At 43.3% G+C, this 19,518-nt stretch overlaps 1 protein-coding gene across 1 annotated transcript in view; it reads right to left on the bottom strand.

Moving 5' to 3' along the window:
- The window catches only part of RYR3 (ryanodine receptor 3), a 566,953-nt gene that overhangs the window by 87,432 nt on the left and 460,003 nt on the right, over positions 1-19,518 (bottom strand). Inside the window, exons 61-64 of the mRNA XM_028850703.2 lie at positions 13,057-13,106; positions 12,593-12,653; positions 9,570-9,808; positions 8,139-8,220 (exon numbers count right to left, since the gene is read on the bottom strand). Of these exons, the coding sequence (XP_028706536.2) occupies positions 8,139-8,220; positions 9,570-9,808; positions 12,593-12,653; positions 13,057-13,106 (432 nt within the window). The remainder of the gene's footprint in view (positions 1-8,138; positions 8,221-9,569; positions 9,809-12,592; positions 12,654-13,056; positions 13,107-19,518) is intronic.

Genomic DNA, 19,518 nt, shown 5'->3' with positions numbered 1-19,518 from the left:
TCCCAAAGTGCTGGGATTACAGGCTTGAGCCACCGCACCCGGCCTCTTTTTTTTTTTTTTTGAGACAGAGTCTCACTCCGTCGCCCAGGCTGGAGTGCAGTGGCGCAATCTCGGCTCACTGCAAGTTCCACCTCCCAGGTTCACACTATTCTCCTGCCTCAGCCTCCTGAGTAGCTGGAACTACAGGCGCCCACCACCACACCCGGCTAATTTCTTTTTGTATTATTTTTTAGTAGAGACAGGGTTTCACTGTGTTGGCCAGGATGGTCTCGATCTCCCGACCTCGTGATCCGCCCGCCTCAGCCTCCCAAAGTGCTGGGATTACAGGCGTGAGCCACCGCGCCCGGCCAGATCCTAGTTCTTAACTGGTTAAGATGATATAATACACTGTGCAGCTTTGTCCCTCTCTCCCAGCATGTGTGAGAGCAAGTTCTGCTGCTGTCCAAATTGAGATGGATTCCCCCCGTTCTCAAAAAAGCTTTGAAATCTGTGTAATTTCCCTGTGTCTATTCTCTGCTATGGATGGAGCCGGTGTCCACTAGTGGGAACAGTAGGTAACACACCAAAGCACCAACGAGACACAAAAATAAAAGATCTGCTTTTTAACAGAAACAATAGGTCCTAAAACCTACTTCTCGATTTACAGCAGAGACCTCAAATAACTGTTACTCCCGTCCCTCTTTTGTACAAACAGTTGACTGTCCACCATATCTTAAGGTCTGGTTTTTAAGTCTTTCTGTGAAGCAAGCAAACAAACAAAAACAAAAGGCTTGGGATTCTTTGTCCAGAGTCCAAGTTCTCCAACTGAGAGTACTTACACTTGCCTGCAGGGTAACCAAGGCTGTAAGTACAAGGGATGGGAACTAACCTTTGGCTGGTCAAAGCAGAGTCAGAACTGCAATACATTTTCTTCCTCCCAGATCTGGGCTGAACTTTGGGTTTGAATCTTATCTACTGCTAGTGAGATAACACAGTGATAGAGCTGGCTAGGAGGGCCCTGTGCAGGGACTGACAGCTGTTGCTTTCTAATGAATGAGAGACCAGAGCCATCTCTTTCCCACCCATCAACATCTGTCAGCCACTCGCCCATATCTAATCACAGAGAGACTATGCACCTGACTTGCAGGTTTCATGTGATATCAGCTCCCAGATACGAGGGACTTTTTTCAAACAAACCAATAATGTGAGCCCTTTGTTAGATCATGATACAAAGATAATAGGTGAAAATGCAGACAACAGGTCTATAATTAACACTCAAGTGGGGCCAGGCGTGGTGGCTCACGTGTGTAATCCCAGCACTTTGGGAGGCCGAGGCAGGCGGATCACGAGGTCAGGCGATCAAGACCATCCTGGCCAACATGGTGAAACCCCGTCTCTACTAAAACTACAAAAAATTAGCTGGGTGTGGTGGCGGGTGCCTGCAGTCTCAGCTACTCCGGAGGCTGAGGCCGGAGAATGGCGTGAACCCGGGAGGTGGAGCTTGCAGTGAGCTGAGATTGCGCCACTGCGCTCCAGCCTGGGCGAGAGAGCAAGACTCCATCTCAAAAAAAAAAAAAAAAAAAAAAAAAGAAAGAAAGAAAGAAAAAGACTTAGGTGGGGGGCTTACCATACGCAAGCCCTTACTCTGCCTGCCTCTATGACTGATCAGCTCAAGTCAAGCACTGATGCTGTGCATATGAGCTATGCTGTGCATATGAGCTCATGAGCAGTATCCCTGGGAACTGAGGGTGCTGGGCTGCACCTCGGGGAATGTTACAGGATCATCACACGACAATCGCCAGCTTGAGAAAGGGCACTTAGAGCCAAGAGCGAACACTTGCCACCTTACTGTGACTCTGTGGAAGCAGAAGGGCATCCAATTCTTGTGGGTTTCCTTCAGCTCCCCACTGAGACCTGTGCCCAAGACTATGTGTTAATTGCCTCTCACTGTGACAACAGCCAGTAATTCCAGCAGCACCAAGAAGCTAGAATGCCAAAAGCATAGATTGTCTTAAAGTGGATAACAAGTATTTATTATGGGGAGGTTAGGGGAGCCTTTTTTTTTTTTTTTTTTTTTATAACTGAGAAGTAAACTAGATAGTTTTAACCTTAACCTTTGTCCTCCAGATTCTTTCTCATTAAATGCAGGGCAAATGTAGAACCTGTGTTCTATATTGAACTCTAAATCAACAATGTGGTCAAATAACATATCTGTATGGACTAATCTTAAGGATTAGAGTCAACCTGCAGCTTTGCTCTAACAGAGAAATAGACATATTTGAGTTGGATTAAAAATATGATCTTGGCCGGGTATAGTGGCTCACATCTGTAATTCCAGCACTTTGGGAAGCCAAGGCGGGTGGATCACGAGGTCAGGAGTTCAAGACCAGCCTGGCCAACATGGTGAAACCCTGTCTCTACTAAAAATACAAAAATTAGCTGGGCATGGTGGTGGATGCCTGTAATCCCAGCTACTCAGGAGGCTGAGGCAGGAGAATCATTTGAACCCGGGAGGTGGAGGTTGCAGTGAGCCGAGATTGCACCACTGCACTCCAGCCTGGGTGACAGGGTGAGACTCCATCTCAAAAAGAAAAAAAGAAAAGAAAAGAAAAGAAAAGAAAAATGGTGATCTTAACTGGTCTTGAAAGAAATGACTGCACAAGACTATGATAGAATCTGCAGACAGCAAATCTGGGGGTAGATAGAAGTGTCCTGCTTGAGATATAAGATAACTCTGCTGAACTAGAGAGAAGGAGGAGGGAAGGGTGAGTGAGTTGGCAGAAAGCTGTGTATTCCTTCGAAAACCCACCCAGTCTTCAAGTTACCAAACATATTTTAAAAAGTGATCTTTTAAATTACCATAAGAGGAAGTGAATATATGTGGTTTTATGTTTTATCTTCTTCTTAGGCTTGGATGATAGCCTGCTCGGCTATGAAGCATTTGAGCCAATAACTTTAAAATCAGCCCCAGTCAGCAACACTGGATTGACAGGTCCTCAGTCAGGCAATCTCTTCTTAGCTGATGGCTCAGTCTTGTCCTTTGGATGAAGGTTTGCCTGCTACAACCTCCCCACCCAGGACTTCTCCAGAAGGAGAGTGGAAGCCCTTGGACAAACCAATCCTACTGCGCCCTGTGTATCAATGCTGCGCGGAGACGGAGACTGCTGAGACGCAGGTGCTCTCGGGGAAGCTCTCACAAGGCAGCTTCACTTCTGAGCAGGCCCCAGGCCGGGCCTCTTCCCCCGCCTTTCCTTCTCAGCACCTGCTCTTCCCCGATTATTTCTCTTCTTTACTAAGCTCCAAGTGTGGCCAGGCGTGGGAAGAGGGGCATCATGTTAACTTCAGACCTGAGTTGCCAATTCCTTTGGTGACAACTGGGGACAGTGAGTGCTTCTACACATCAAATACAGGCATTCACGAGGGGCAATTTTTTTCAGCTAAGAGTTTTACCATCTTTACCACAGTGGCCAATGAGTAGAAATGTGGTGTTTTCTCTCTTCAGTCTTGCTTTGTGAGTTGGAGGAAGAAATAAGGAGATAAACTGTGAAAGGACAAGGCCACAGGGAGAGCATTGGTGAAAGAAAACCTGGGTGAAAATCAGGAATAACAAGGGGTAAGACATCAAATCTGATTTTTTTTTTTTTTTTGAGACAGAGTCTTACTGTGTCGCCCAGGCTGGAGTACAGTGGTGCGATCTCAGCTCACCTGCAAACTCTGCCTCCTGGGTTCAAGCGATTCTCCTGCCCTAGCCTCCTGAGTAGCTGGGACTACAGGCACGCACCACCACGCCCGACTAATTTTTGTATTTTTGGTAGAGACAAAGTGTCACCAGGTTGGCCAGGCTGGTCTCAAACTCCTGACCTCAGGTGATCCACCTGCCTCTGCCTCCCAAGGTGCTGGGATTATAGGCATGAGCCACTGTGCCCTGCCTGATAGCAAATTTTACATGGAGATGAACCTAAGAGACAACGGGTCCTGAGGAGGCTTGGTACTGAATGGATCCATTCTTCTTCTCTCTCTTTTTTTTCCCCTCTTTCTTTGATCAAAATTAAAACCACGATCTCCTGAAAGTGGATTTCTAGAAGGTTAGTCAGACACGAAGGCAGTCCTTGGGGTAAAAGGCGGTTGCTAAGTCTCAGTTCTCTGGCGCTGTGTTGACTCAGGGGACTGGCCCTGCCCTCTCATATTAATTACTGACAAAGCTGACCACTCCACAAGCTCCACAACAGGCCATTTTCTAGTCTGGGGCACACAATGGTGCTAATTAGCTTCTGGCCAAGAAATAAACAACAGCTCTCTTGGCCTAGCTGTTAAAAGTTAAACCCAGGAAAAAATTAAAAAAGTAAAACCCAGAAGTCTGTAAAAGTCAAACCCAGAAGTCTGCCAATTAATGCTCCCAGCTGTGAAATATCAGTGTGGATGACTTTGGCCCCAAAGCCCAAGGAGGGATTGAGATAGGCAAAGACTTGCTGTTATTAATATAAGGCTCCCCGGTCATCAGTGCTCCCCAGCAGGGAGTGTTGGTAAGGGCCAAGCTTTCTGCAGAGAAAAGCCTACAGAAACAGCTCCATAATAGCCAGAGGATATATTGCAAGGGTTTATCATTGGATACGGAAACTCTCTTTATTTAGAGACAAGTTCTTGTCTGGTAGCCCAGGCTGGAATGCAGTGGTGCTATCATAGCTTATGGCAGCCTTGAAAGCCTGGGCTCACGCGCTTCTCTCACCTCAGCCTCTTGAGTAGCTAGGACTACAGCATGTGCCACCATGACTGGCTGATTTAAAAACTTTTTGTAGCCACTGGGTCTTGCCAGGTTGCCCAGGCTCGTCTGGTCTCGGTTCTTACTGCCTCGTACGGTATTTTTCACACAATACATTCTTGGTCAATGGGTGACAGACTGGACAGTGTTCAGTTTGTATTTCAGTTTTTGTTACATCCTAATTTGACAAGTCACACTTTCCTTTTCAATCTCTCAATTTTACTTCCACAGATCTGAATCTTGCCTCTCAAAATCTATTGTTAGGGATACAGGAAAAGACAAAGTCATCAAAGTAATAATGTCTTCCATGTAAATGGTGCTTTGCAATTTTGAAAGTTCCTTCATTTATATTCCAGAGGGTACTAAAGACAGGAAATAGCATGCAACAGAGAAGCAGAAAGCACAGTGGGGACAGGGCAGGACACGGGTCTAGACAGCAGTGTTGGTGACCTTAGAGGTTTAGGGAACATTGTGCAATGTCTGATCAGAAATAATTGGTCAAAGGGAGCCAGGCAGGATGAAAGAAACAAAATAGCTTTAAAGCATGAAGTAGAAAACTCAGTCTTCATGTGAAGCAAAACTGAGACCCAGGGTTTAATGTTATCAAGTTTCAAGCTTTGCTTTCTTGAATAACGCCCATCAAATGTTCTTTAAGTTCATCAAAGTGTCTCCAAGTTAAATAAGCAGGTATTCTGCATGATTAAATGCACAAACCATTATCCTTCTCTGAAATTTTGTGTCTGAAAACTCCATTTGTCAATGACATTCTCAATTAGAAAATATTCCAAAAGAAATGTCTGTACTCTGTTTCAATGACTTTTCCCCTCACAGTCAACCCTATCACCAAGGTGTCTTGAATCATTTCTATCTACAAAGCATACTCCAGGTGGAGCTGGAAAGCAGGATACCTAGTGATTCCCTTACATACGTTCATCAGTCTAGGAGATGTCAGCAAAAGGTGATAGAGACATGGTGGGTTCATTGTACTTTGCTCTGTGAAACCCACAAGAAATGAGGAAAAGAAACTGGGAAGACATCTTGATCTGTGCTAAAACTGGAAAATGTACGATAACTCTGAACCCATAAAATACGAACCAAATCAAGTAAGGACACCGAAATGGAAACACACTTTCCAGACCTGGAAGAGGACATAGAAATCTTTGCAAGTAAATACAGGGGTTTTAAGGGGGCCAAAAGTAAAGGTTTTGCCTGAAACAATGAGGATGAAGGGTGTGAGCAGGCCACGGGAGACCTGGCGGGCAGCATGCGTGTGGGGCCATGTTGCATATTACAGAGTAGCAGATGGGAACAGAGTAGGGAGAAGTATACCTTGCCATCCTGCCATTCTCATGACCTGGACTCCTAGCCTAGAGGAACCCTGGAGGTCAGGTGAAGCGAAAGAGTGAGAGAAGTAGCCCATTTTGTGGCCACCGACTTGAGTTCTCTAAGTAGGGGATACAGTTACGTTAAATTACTAAACACAAGTCCTATGACTCTAGGATGCACTGAGTTTCATCAGCCTCTCACCTGGGCCAGTTGCTTACTTTAGTTGGGGGAGAACATCAGAGGCTGAGCGTTGGTACATTGCTAGGGCTAAACACACGGCTGATTTAGGGAGAAAGAGTTAGTCCTGAGCCAGCTTCTCAGAGGTGAAGCTGCCTGCTGTTTCTTCCTGTTCATTCTCCTCCATTTTAAAACACACAAGCACACATATCCTCTCCACTCTCGAGAACTGGCAGTGCACCTAATAACCAACCAACAGATGAGAAACATAGTTTGGGGGAAAAATATTTAGGAAAAAAAATACAGAAAAAAGCAATAGGGACAGCCTTAACCTAGAGACTTCTCCAAGCCTTGACTTCTACCAACAGGGAGTACGAAGCACAGACAGAATTTTCACGGTGCTGCAGCTACACAATCAACCTGGAATGAATGCATGAATGAAGGAGAGAAAGTCACATGGAAAGCACTCTTCTTCTGGTCGGACATATCAGAGTTGACTTTTCTTTGACTTTTTTTTCAAGAGAAGAATGCATAAGCTTTATAAAAACTTGTACAAAGAACCGTGCAGACATACGGGTGAATGTATACATGTAATGAGAGAATGAGAAAGATACTGAGGACGTATTTACAAATGCTCAGTGGGAGAAATACACTAAAAACATCTGCCTTAAGTGGAATTTGGCATTAATAGAAAATTTTTTGTTGATTTTTCTGTGATTTGGTATAAAATATGGATAAAACTTTGTCTGCCCAGTTCCTATCCTAAATTATAAAAGATTTATCTATATTTTATGTAAAACAGTAAGAAAAGCCTGACAACTGTTAAAGACTTAAAATCATAATAAAAACAAATGTAGTCATTAGTTCCTCAACTAATTTCTTGTATTCTGGAAGCTATTTAGAAGCCGTGATTATGAAGAAACAGACATTTCTACAACAGTTTTTGGTTTCTAGTACATGACTTCAAGTCAGTAGTTCCTTAGTTCTTGAAGGGGCTGAAGGCTTTTATTTTATTTTTGGCTTTATTGAGAAATTGCAATTTGAATAAATATAAGTTTTGACATGAGACAAGGGTTCACCGCTGATTTGTTTGATAAAAGCATCATGGAAAATAGATACCAAAGGATTTTAGATTAAGTAATTTTAAGCACAGATTCAATTCTTTCCAGTTTGCTTGTTTGAAAAGGCAAGAAAGAAAACAAAAATCTTCCAAGGATAAGAGTAAGATCCAGAGTTTTGTTAATACTGTTTATCCTTCCGATCTTCCCCATGGATTAAACAGAACAACAGAACACAAAGTATTTGATGCTGAAAAGCGAGGGGTCACCGAGGGCCTCTGCTGCGACAGGCAGATTAGAGAGGCCAACTGGAACCCACACACTTCTGCAATCAGCTTGCTTAGACTCAAGAGGATTGACTAGCATTGCTAATACCAAAGTGTGCACTTGTTGAAAACTATAGCAAATCTGACAGCCAAGACCGGTAAAGGTCCGGGGTTGTAGCACACAGAAACTCATTAAACACTAAAGCACCTGCCGCATGTCCCTTGAGCTTCTCAGCAAACTTTAACCTCAGACACTCTGAAAGCTATTTAGAAGCTGTGATTCTGAAGAAACAGACATATCTCCAACACAGTTTGGTTACAAGCTCATGATTTAGCTTGGCTATATTGCTTCTGCAGCCACCTACATTCACCAGCTATCTCCACAGAAGTCATCAATCTCAATAGCCTCATCATTGCACTTCTTTATATTGCCGTAAGAATCTCAAAACCACCACTCTATAACAGTGAGCATTTTGGTTTTGCTGCATTGAAATGATATCATTAAGTGTTTAAAAAACTGTAAGTAACATTTTGCTACGCCTGAAAGTGTTAGCCTCTTCGTTCACTAATTACCTTTCAACATAAATGTTCTTTCCTGTCCCAAGGGAGTAGAGGCTGCACAGAATGTGGTAGCAGGAAATCTGCACATCACCCACTGAAACAAAGAAGAAATGTCATTGATTTGCACCAATCCTGAACACAGAAAGGATCCATGAAGAGGAAAAAAAAATGCAAGAGTAAAACCTCTCTCTCTCAACAAACATATCCCTTTTCTACCCAGATGCCAGTTTGCTAATTGCTGGACTGGGAAAAAAAAAAAAGATAGGAAAAATCCTCCACTGAGCAATCCCAGTTCCTCTGTGGGGCTTACCATGAAGACCACATTGCTTCACAGGGAAAGGAATCACTTGACCAATGGGTCCTTCCATAATGCGATTTGGTTTGTTTCCAACAGAGACAGACATTTTAGCCAAATTTTATCCAGTGCAATATTTCCTTCCTTGGGAAGGAAGAATGCAAAAAATCTGAAGCTTGAATGAGCCTTTTGCTCATTTCCCAGGAAGATACGTCAAACTGCTAGACTTTCCTTAGAGACAGAGCAAAATCCCTCATGTCTGCCTATCCCAAGTTCTCTGCTGGGTGTTCGGCAAAAGGCAATTCAATAGCATGATTTGTATCATGTTTCCTAGGGGATGCTTGTGAATCTGCAGGCTAAACATCCCTAGCCATGTCTGGAGCTCATACCAAGGCTGGGACTACTTTCAGAAATAATTTAATGTTTTATTTTCCAGCTAAGGAATTGCATCATTTCTATGACACAAAATAATGAGTTTAGATGTTCTCCCAGCCCCCACACAACAGAAATTATTGATTTTCAGTTGTTCAAGGATATAAAAGACATAGTCCTAGCTATCAACAACTGGTCAAATTAAATCATGTCCCAACATTTAAAGTGTAAAGCTGAAGTTTGGTGGCAGATTATCTGCACAGGGGGCTGGAAATGGTGGCACTAAACATGGTGTTAATGCAAACTAAAATAAAACCAACCAACTTTAGTCTTCTGAAAGCTCAGATAATGAAATGTTAGCATTTTTCCTTTGCTCCTGGTATTCAATGAATAAATTAAGGCTTCTTAATAAGAAAAATGATGCCTCAAAAACCCAAGAGCAAATCTATCTCCCACTGTATTACTCAGATAACCTTTCAAATGAAGCGAGAGTACAATAGCTGAGAGCTAGACTAGCAGATGGGAAATTCTGGTCCAGAACAAAAGTGGAAAAAGATAAATATTATATATTCAAGTTAGGGAATTTCTTTCCATTCCAAGAGTCTATTACTACTTTCCCCCACTTTTTTTTTTTTTTTTTTAAATCTAAGAAGGAAAAGTCATGCAATAATTCTCTCTCTGCTCTGCCCTCAAAGTCAACATAAGTGAATGGGCCCTGCACCTCCTATCTGGGGCCACGCACACATAAATCCATGGCAAATACCAGTAGAACTCACAGAGTAGATCCATTCCAAACTGATGCTGAGCGACGTGCTCAAAGATGGACGTCAGGATGGGGAGCAGGGCCACTGTAGTGTAGTTAACATTCTGAGAAACGCCTTGAATCTGCGTCCGGGAATGGGTGAACTTCCCAAGTTTCAGGTTTTCTGAGGTCTTCTCCAAGTCTTCCGCACCATTTTCAAAGAACGCTCGTAGCCCAGCCTTCACCAGCTCAGAGCCTGACTTCATGACAGTCCTGCAAGCAAACAGTGTTCAAATCTATAGCTGCACTTTTGGCCAACCCTCTTCTTGAAACTGGCTGGCAGCGCCACCTGGGCAGACATTTGCCACTCCTGTCACTCAATGACACTGTGTCAGGAGAAAGGGAGATAGCAGTTAACATCCACGAAGAAACCTGAATCACACAATCCCAGAGGGGCTAGCCACTGGACAATCTGAGGAAAATACTGCTCACCTCTTTAGGAAATGCAGAGAACAATCTAGAATGAAGCCACCTGCTATTATCTGTAGTAAGTTGCAACTGGCTAAAGTTAAAAGAACAGGGAAATGAGCTTTAAGAAAAGTTGTGGGATAAACAACTTTTTTTTTTTTTTTTTTTTTTTTTTTTTTTTTTTTTTGAGACATCGAGTTTTACCCTGTCACCATGCTGGAGTGCAGTGGTGTGATCTCGGCTCACTGCAACCTCCACCTCCCGGGCTCCAGTAATTGTTCCGCCTCAGCCTCCCGAGTAGCTGGCATTACAGGCGCCTGCCACCGCACCCGGCTAATTTTTGTGTTTTTAGTAGAGACGGGGTTTCACCATGTTGGCCAGGAAGGTCTCCATCTCTTGACCTGGTGATCCACCCGGCTTGGCCTCCCAAAGTGCTGGGATTACAGGCATAAGCCACTGCACCCAGCCTGGCTAAATAACTTTTATAAAGGCTAGCTAGAAACATAAACTCTTCTGATGCGAGACCTCTTAGAGAAAAAGAGCAAAGAAATAAGTCAACAGAAGTTTAGACTTCTGTTAGTTTGCAGGAAATGTCCTAGATTGGATGAGGAAAGAGAAAAGAGACACCTAGCCCTTTTAAAGTAAACAGCTTAATCACACTTCTGGAAAATACAAAACAAAACATTGAAATTTGATCTACAGGGATGATGATCAGCTCTGGACATTTGACATCTTCCATCAAAACTACAGTATTTCATAAAACTTAGAATTGGAACAAAGCTTACAAGTCATCTGTAAGTTTTATATTTCTGTATCTTATTCAGAAGATTATGAAAGACTTGGTTCAAAGACAGATGCTTTTTATCTACATCATTCTCCTGATAATCATTCAATTCATCCAAGACAATGAAAACAAAGAAATTAAGTCAGTGAGGCTTGTTCTTGTCCTATAAGTATTCATGAGCTGTCTTCCTAACTTTTTTTTTTGAGATGGGGTCTCACTCTGTTGCACAGGCTGGAGTGCAGTGACCTCTCATGGGAGACTCCCATGCTCAGCGATCCTCTCACCTCAGCCTCCCGAGCAGCTGGGATCACAGGCATGTGCCACCATGTCTGGCTAATTTTTAAAATTTTTTGTAGAGATGGGGGTCTATGTTGCCCAGACTGGTCTTTAACTCCTGGCCTAAAGCGATCCCCCCACCTCTGCCTCTCAAAGTGCTGGGATTACAGGCATGTGCCACTGCATCTGGCCCTTCCTAACTTTCTAGTCCCAAGTTTTGTTAGGAATAATTACTCAATACACCAACCTGCAACTGATCGTCATTTAAAACAAAACAAAACAAACAAACAAACACTGGACTCTCTCAAGACTTTTCCCAAGTTTCTTAAAGATTTCTCATCCCTTTAATAGTCCTTACTCCCCTCCTTTTTCATAGCCATTCTCAATTCATCAAGGATTTTCATCTTTGGGACACTCTTTTAGTGTCCCACTCCTTTGGGCTGGTAACCTCTTTTGCATAGGGTCTTAGGAGGTGTGTCCTCCTCCCAACTTTGATAAAAACGTTTCTTTCTTTTCCCCTCCCTCCCTCCCTTCCTCCCTTCCTTCCTTACTTAGGTCTCGCTACATTCTTCAGGCTGGTCTTGAACTCCTAGGTTCAAGCAATCCTTCCACTTTAGCCTCCTGAATAGCTTCGATTACAGGCAGAAACTATGGTGTCCGACTCTGACAAGGACCCTTCTTAACAGACACGTTAAAGAAAGCTCCTTGCCAGTTCTTTCCACTGCTGCTTTTTTTTTTTTTTTTTTTCCAGACAGGGTCTGGCTCTATCATCTAGGCTGGAGTGTAGTGGCGCTATCTCAGCTCACTGCAACCTACACCTCCTGGACTCAAGCCATCCTCCCACCTCAGCCACCCAAGTAGCTGGGACTACAGGCATGCACCACCATGCCTAGCTAATTTTCGTATTTTCTGTAGATAAGATGTTTCACCATGTTGCTCACGCTGGTCTTCAACTGTTGAGCTCAAGTGATCTGCCTGCCTCAGCCTCCCAAAGTGCTGGGATTACAGGCGTGAGCCACCACGCCAGGCCTGCATCTCTCTTTTTCAGTCTCATCATTTGTGTTATTACCAGAACTTATGTATTTTTTTTTTTAACACTTCTTCCCAAATTCCTAGGCCATGGGATCGTCTTTGTCTCTGATTCTTTGGAAGTCAGATCTCTGTGCATTTCCTTCCTTGGCCATTTTGAATTCGGAGGGCTGTTGTTCATCTTTCCCATAACATTTGTAGATTCACCACCCACCAGTGGGCTATGCCACATTATATATTTTATCTTCTGAAAGATGAACTTCTTAGGAAGGAAAGACAAGAACTGATCAGGCCTTAGCATTCTGTCTCTGCCATGGCAGTGACTCTCGTTATGTGAACTGTGAAAAAGAGAGTGCTAACTTCTAGGGTCTTTGCCTTGTCTCCTCTCTCTTCTCAAACCCTGGCAGCAGTGATCTGTCTTCTCTTCAGTAAAATTAGTGAGATGACAGGGTCAGAGAGGAAGTCATGAGAAACTATTGGGAAAAACTGGGCAGACTTACCTTGTGTCAAGTGTCTGAGCTAAGATGTGAAGACAGCTCACCATTGTAGTAGAATCACTACCTAGAATAAAAAATATCGTCTGTGATTCCCCCAAACCACTCAGCCTGTCTTTCAAACGCAGTCTTCTCCACATGCACAAACCACAGCCCAGCATCATTAACTACCAACACATAAAGTGCTAGGCCTGTGCTCAGAGACAATGCATTCATTTCTAGCCTGACACAGCCTTTGCTTTATGATGGATGTCAGAGGCAGAGATGAAAATTTCACTGGTGTGGAAAATCTGAGCAGTTAAAAGGGTAAAGAGGTCATTTATCACGCTTCAGATCAATTTTCTATGGCAAATTTAGGTGACACCTTAGTCCCAAGGCCTGGGTGGTCTGAGGAAGACACAAATAAAGGCAAAGTACAAGTTCAGGATGATTACAGGGAGGAGCGGTGCCTTTAGCAACACTTCACTTACCAAAGAGGGAAATTCTGTGTCTAACAAGGGCAGCAAGTTTGCAGAACAGGCTGAAGCAGAAAAGAAAACAATTCAGAAAGTCACAGAGATGAAAGGACTCATGCTTTGTATCCCCCACCCCAATGTCCCTTACACTGTGAAACAGAGGGCACAGAGTGGCATTCTAGGAAGATGCACTACGTTCCTAGCAAAGAATCCTCTGGTCCACACTCAGGAACATGTGTGGCTCACACTGCCTTGGAGAATCATGAAAAGTACCTTGCAGGCAGCTCCATCTTTATTAAACACAATCCCTCTGAAACATTTATAGTATTTTGCAGTGACACAGTGCAAAGTATCCTTTGCTATAGAGAACCATGTATTGAAACGTTTATTTGTATGACATTCAGGGATAAATGAAGACTCTGGAAAAAGGCATGATGTTCCCCTTGTTGCAATCATTTTGTAGCCTTCCATTGAGGGTGTGAAGTTTTAGTTGGGAGGTTGGCAGAAAGTTGGGATTGGAAAGTGTTAACGGTTCAGGTACAAGGTGAGATTGTGTTAAACAAAAACATTTTAAGAACTGTATATTCTCTGTCATCTCCAGTTAGTCTCCAGGCCTGACCAGGTCACTGTTCTAACTGGGCCCTTGGAAACTAGGAAAGCCATGCTGTATATTTTTGTGTTTTTTGACTCTCCTTCATGCTTTCACCCATATTTTGCACGTGGAACCGCTGAAGTTTCAGCTGTGCCTCATTGTTTGACTTTCCACAGTGCCTAACAAGGGCCTCGTGATGTTAGAAAGGAGCCCGTCACTGTTTCTGAACATGCTGCTAATGGACCTCTTCTAGGGGCACTGTGGCCATCCTTTGACCTCTGTTGCTGAAGCTCTTGGGAAGATTGCTCAGAACTGACATTGCTGACACTGGCATGGCTGGACAAGAACTTTGCAGTTGCTTCAGAAAGCAGTGGAATAGAACGAGGGAAAAAAGAGAAAGAGAGAAAAGCCACCTGTCTAGGCCATGGGGTCCCCTGGTGACACGTTCCCAGTTTCTGATTCATAACTTGTCGCGGAGCTTCTTACCCCATTCAGGGTAAGAATGGGGTAAGAAGCTCCACAGGACAACTCAAATGGGGAAGAAATGCATCCTGAGAGTTGATGGGGATGAAAACCTGCTCACCTCTGGTTTTCAATAAATGCCCTGAGTCTGTCTGGGCTGCCTACCGGAAAATCACAACAAAAGTTCCCACGGCTAGTTACTTGGTTTTGCAGTGGAAAAGTGTTGGGAAGCCCTGGCCTATAGCTTAAGAGAACACACGATAAGTTACCAGAAATTTGGCAGCCATCTAGGGTGAAATTAAATATGGGCTGCTCTTTTGCTTTTCCCATGGTGTTTTTTTCAGAGACGTGGTGTTTTTTTCAGAGTTTGTTTGATACAAACTCATGGAGCTGGGGCAAGGGGCTAACCCTGTGGAATGTGGGCTCTGCAGCTCTGTGATTAGCTGGGCTGTTTTGGGGAAGCCCCTTAACTGTTCTGTGTGCTAACTTTCTCACTGTCGAGAGTCATCATAGGACTTGAGTTTCAGAATAAGGGGCAGGTAAACTCAGTTATATCTGGTGAAAATGCTTCAAAGTGGACACATGTTCTGTATAAACACAAAACAATGTTTTTCTAACAAAGGCAGATATTTGAGTTGTTTGATTTTGATACTAACAAGGCTAACCTCATTGTCAGAAGTGCTTTCTCAGGCATGCCAAGGCCTGGATCTGAAATTTCCAAAGGCTACTGCTTGTTGCCTATGGAGCCCGGGATTTAACTGGAAGCACTGTCCTTAGCCAAGAGCCCCTCCTCCATCTCAGAGTTTGAAGACAATGAGTGAAAGGAATCTCAGGGAGAGTCTGAGACCCATGGGCAAAGGGCTGCAGATGCAGAGGAGGTGGGGCAAGGACGAAGGCTGCAAAGAGGAGTCTGGCAATGCAGACACATTCAGTGCAAACACGACTGATTCTGTGGGAGGGCAGAAAGCCCACTGACGGATTTCAGAGCTATTTGCAAGGCTGATCAGCTCCAGGTTGTATTCCAGCCGTGACAAATGGTGCCTGGTTGAACAAATGTTACATTTCCATGAATTAATAATTTAAGAAAAACAGGTAAACAGACACACCTGCCCTCTGTTGGATTATCTGAATATCTCACTTTACCCACTGTTTCCCTACCTTCTTACAAGAAACACTGCTGCATCCTGCAAATGTTTAGGAGGTCATCTTCGGTCAGCACCTGATTTTAAGAGTATGTTGTGTTGACAGCATGGAGCTTCTCCTGTCTTAGAGTAAGTAATTATGGTGTAGAATAAATCATACTTGATGTGATAGAGAGGACTGGTTTTTTCTTTTTTTTTTTTTTTTGAGATGGAGACTCATCTGTTGGCCAGGCTGCAGTACAATGGCGCCATCTCGGCTCACTGCAACCTCTGCCTCCTGGGTTCAAGCGATTCTCCTGCCTCAGCCTCCAGAGTAGCTGGGACTAGAGGTGCACGCCACCACACCCAGCTAATTTTTTTGTATTTTTAGTAGAGATGGGGTTTTGCCACGTTGGCCAGGCTAGTCTCAAACTCCTGACCTCAAGTGATCCACCCGCCTCAGCCTCCCCAGATGCCGGGATTACAAGCATGAGCCACAGCGCCCGGCCAGGAATGCATTTTTATTCTTGTCCTAACTTAGAAGAGTCACTTTGGACAGTGGAGTGAACGCAACTGAACTTCAATTTCTTCATCTGGAAAATGGAGATCATACTACACAGGCAGGTCTCAGCATTTCAAACATCGTGACGTTTCACAATGAGTTTTATATAAATGGGCAATAACTCTTATATGAAAAACTGTACTCAATGTTCAGTTATGCTAAGTGTTTCATAAAAGTTAGCTAAATCTCGAAGTTGATTATCCTCCCCGAGATGGTGATATTTAAAGGCTGGGCCCTATAATGTACACTGTTCACTGGATGCCAGGGAAAGCATCTTTAGACTATTTTCTTTTTCTTTCTTTCTTTTTTTTTTTTTTTGAGATGGAGTCTCACTCCATTGGCAAGGCTGGAGCACAGTGGTGCCATCTTGGCTCACTGCAACCTCCACCTCCCGGGTTCAAGTGATTCTCCTGCCTCAGCCTCCTGAGTAGCTGGGATTAGAGATGTGTGCCATCATGCCTGGCTAATTTTTGTATTTTTAGTAGAGACGGGGTTTTATCATGTTGGCCAGGCTGGTCTCAAACTCCTGACCTCAGGTGATCCGCCTGCCTCGGCCTCCCAAAGTGCTGGGATTACAGGCATGAGCCACTGCGTCTGGCCTCCTAACTATTTTCGTTAGGGTCTTAGCTTTTTGCTACTTAAAAGTCTAGTCCATTCCTGTCTTTCTTTAATAAAATACAGAGAGAACCTGAGGCACAGTAGAATCTATCTTTTAGCCCAATCATGACAGATGCCCTCTTTTCTTATTTCTGTTAATGTATCTACATGTTAGCCTAGTGGAATGAGTAGCAAGGCTGGTGCTTTTGATGAAAATTTTTTTTTTCCTATTAGGAATTTAAACTGAATTATGTTGCTTTAGACTGCAAATTTCATCTCACCCATACCAGGACTTGTATGATTTTTTTTTTTTTTTTTTGAGACAAAGTCTCGCTCTGTCACCCAGGCTGGAGTGCGGTGGCATGATCTTGGCTCGCTGCAACCTCTGTCTCCCAGGTTCAAGCAATTCTCCTGCCTTAGACTCCTGATCAGCTGGGATTACAGGCATGTGGCACCACGCCAGGCTAATTTTTGTATTTTTTAGTATAGACGGGGTTTCACCATGTTGGTCAGGCTGGTCTCAAACTCCTGACCTTGTGATCCACCTGCCTTGGCCTCCCAAAGTGCTGGGATTACAGGCATGAGCCACTGTGCCCAGGCGATCTGAGTCTTTTTAAAAGTTTTAATCTTATAGAGTTCGATAAGCATGGGATTGAAAGCAATGTCCAGCTGTTTATTCTCAATGTTATGTGTCCACTTTTCCCAAGCTTCAGAATGATCTTTGCCTTCTTCTTAATGTTGTCTCAGGACAGCTGTTGTTTTTTTGTTTTTGTTTTTTTTAAATTATACTTTAAGTTCTGGGATACACGTGCAGAATGTACAGGTTTGTTACATAGGTATACACGTGCCATGGTGGTTTGCTGCACCCATCAGCCTGTCATCTACATTAGGTATTTCTCCTAATGCTATCCCTCCACTTGCCTCCCACCCCCCGACAGGCCCCGGTTTGTGATGTTCCCCTCCCTGTGTCCATGTGTTCTCATTGTTCAACTCCCACTTATGAGTGAGAACATGTGGTGTTTGGTTTTCTGATCTTGTGACAGTTTGCTGAGAATGATGGTTTCCAGCTTCATCCATGTCTCTGCAAAGAACATGAACTCATTCTTTTTATGGCTGCATAGTATTCCATGGTGTGTATGTGCCACATCTTCTTTATCTAGTCTATCATTGATGGACATTTTGGTTTGTTCCAAGTCTTCGCTATAGTGAACAGTGCCTCAATAAACGTGTGTGTGCATGTGTCTTTATAGTAGAATGATTATAATCCTTTGGGTATATACCCAGTAATGGGATTGCTGGGTCAAATGGTATTTCTGGTTCTAGATCCTTAAGAAATCACCACACTGTCTTCCACAATGGTTGAACTAATTTACACTCCCACCAACAGTGTAAAAGCATTCTTACTTTTCCACATCCTCTCCAGCATCTGTTGTTTCCTCTTTTTTATTTTTATTTTTTTGACGGAGTCTCGCTCTGTCACTCAGGCTGGAGTGCAATGGTGCGATCTTGGCTCACTGCAACCTCCACCTCCTAGGTTCAAGCGATTTTCCTGCCTCAGTCTCCCAAGTAGCTGAGATTATAGGCATGTGCCACCATGCCTGGCTAATTTTTTGTATCTTTAGTAGAGATGGGGTTTTATCATGTTGGCCAGGATAGTCTCAACATCCTGACCTCGTGATCTGCCTGCCTTGGCCTCCCCAAAGTGCTGGGATTACAGGCATGAGCCACCGTGCCTGGCTTCCTGACGTTTTAATTATTGCCATTGTAACTGGTATGAGATGGTATCTCATTGTGGCTTTGATTTCCATTCCTCTAATGATCAGTGATGATGAGCTTTTTTCATATGTTTGTTGGCTGCATAAATGCATTCTTTTGAAAAGTGTCTGTTCATATCCTTCACCCCCTTTTTGATGGGGTTGTTTTTTTCTTGTAAATTTGTTTAAGTTCCTTGTAGATTCTGGATATTAGCCCTTTGTCAGATGGATAGATTGCAAAAATGTTCTCCCATTCTGTAGGCTGCCTGTTCACTCTGATGATAGTTACTTTTGCTGTGGAGAAGCTCTTTAGTTTAGACCCCATTTGCCAATTTTGGCTATTGTAGCCATTGTTTTCGGTGTTTTACTCATGAAGTCTTTGCCCATGCCTATGTCCTGAATGGTATTGCCTAGGTTTTCTTCTAGGGTTTTTATGGTTTTAAGTCTTATGTTTAAGTCTTTAATCTATCTTGAGTTAATTTCTGCATAAGGTGTAAGGAAGGGGTCCACTTTTAGTTTTCTGCATATGGGTAGCCAGTTTTCTCAACACCATTTATTAAATAGGGAATCCTTTCCCCATTGCTTGTTTTTGTCAGGTTTGTCAAAGATCAGATGGTTGTAGATGTGTGGCGTTATTTCTGAAGTCTCCGTTCTGTTCCTTTGGTCTATATATCTGTTTTGGTACCAGTACCATGCTGTTTTTGCTACTGTAGCCTTGTATTTTTAGTAGAGACGGGGTTTTATCCTGTTGGCCAGGCTGGTCTCAAACTGGTTTGAAGTTAGGTAGCTTGATGGCTCCAGCTTTGTTCTTTTGGCTTAGGACTGTCTTGGCTATACGGGCTGTTTTTTGGTTCCATATGAGGTTTAAAGTAGTTTTTTCTAATTCTGTGAAGACAATGGGAGCTTGATGGGAATAGCATTGAATATATAAATTACTTTGGGCAGTATGGCCATCTTCACGATACTGATTCTTCCTATCCATGAGCATGAAATCTTTTTCCACTCATTTGTGTCCTCTTTTATTTTCTTGGGCAGTGGTTTGTAGTTCTCCTTGAAGAAGTCCTTCACATCCCTTGTAAGTTGTATTCCTTGGTCTTTTGTTCTCTTTGTAAGAATAAATGCAATTGTGAATGGGAGTTCACCCATGATTTGGCTCTTTGTTTGTCTATTATTGGTGTATAAGAATGCTTTTAATTTTTTCACATTGATTTTGTATCCTGAGACTTTGCTGAAGTTATTCACAAGCTTAAGGAGGTTTTGGGCTGAGTCGATGGCATTTCCTAAGTATAGGATCGTGTTACCTGCAAACAGAGCATTCTGTAGATGTCTATGAAGTCCACTTGATCCAGAGCTTAGTTCATGTCCTGAATATTCTTGTTAATTTTCTGT

This window comes from Macaca mulatta, chromosome 7, assembly GCF_049350105.2.
Source record: "Macaca mulatta isolate MMU2019108-1 chromosome 7, T2T-MMU8v2.0, whole genome shotgun sequence".
NCBI classification, from domain to species: domain Eukaryota; kingdom Metazoa; phylum Chordata; class Mammalia; order Primates; family Cercopithecidae; genus Macaca; species Macaca mulatta.
This window is presented reverse-complemented; position numbering and strand designations above follow the sequence as displayed.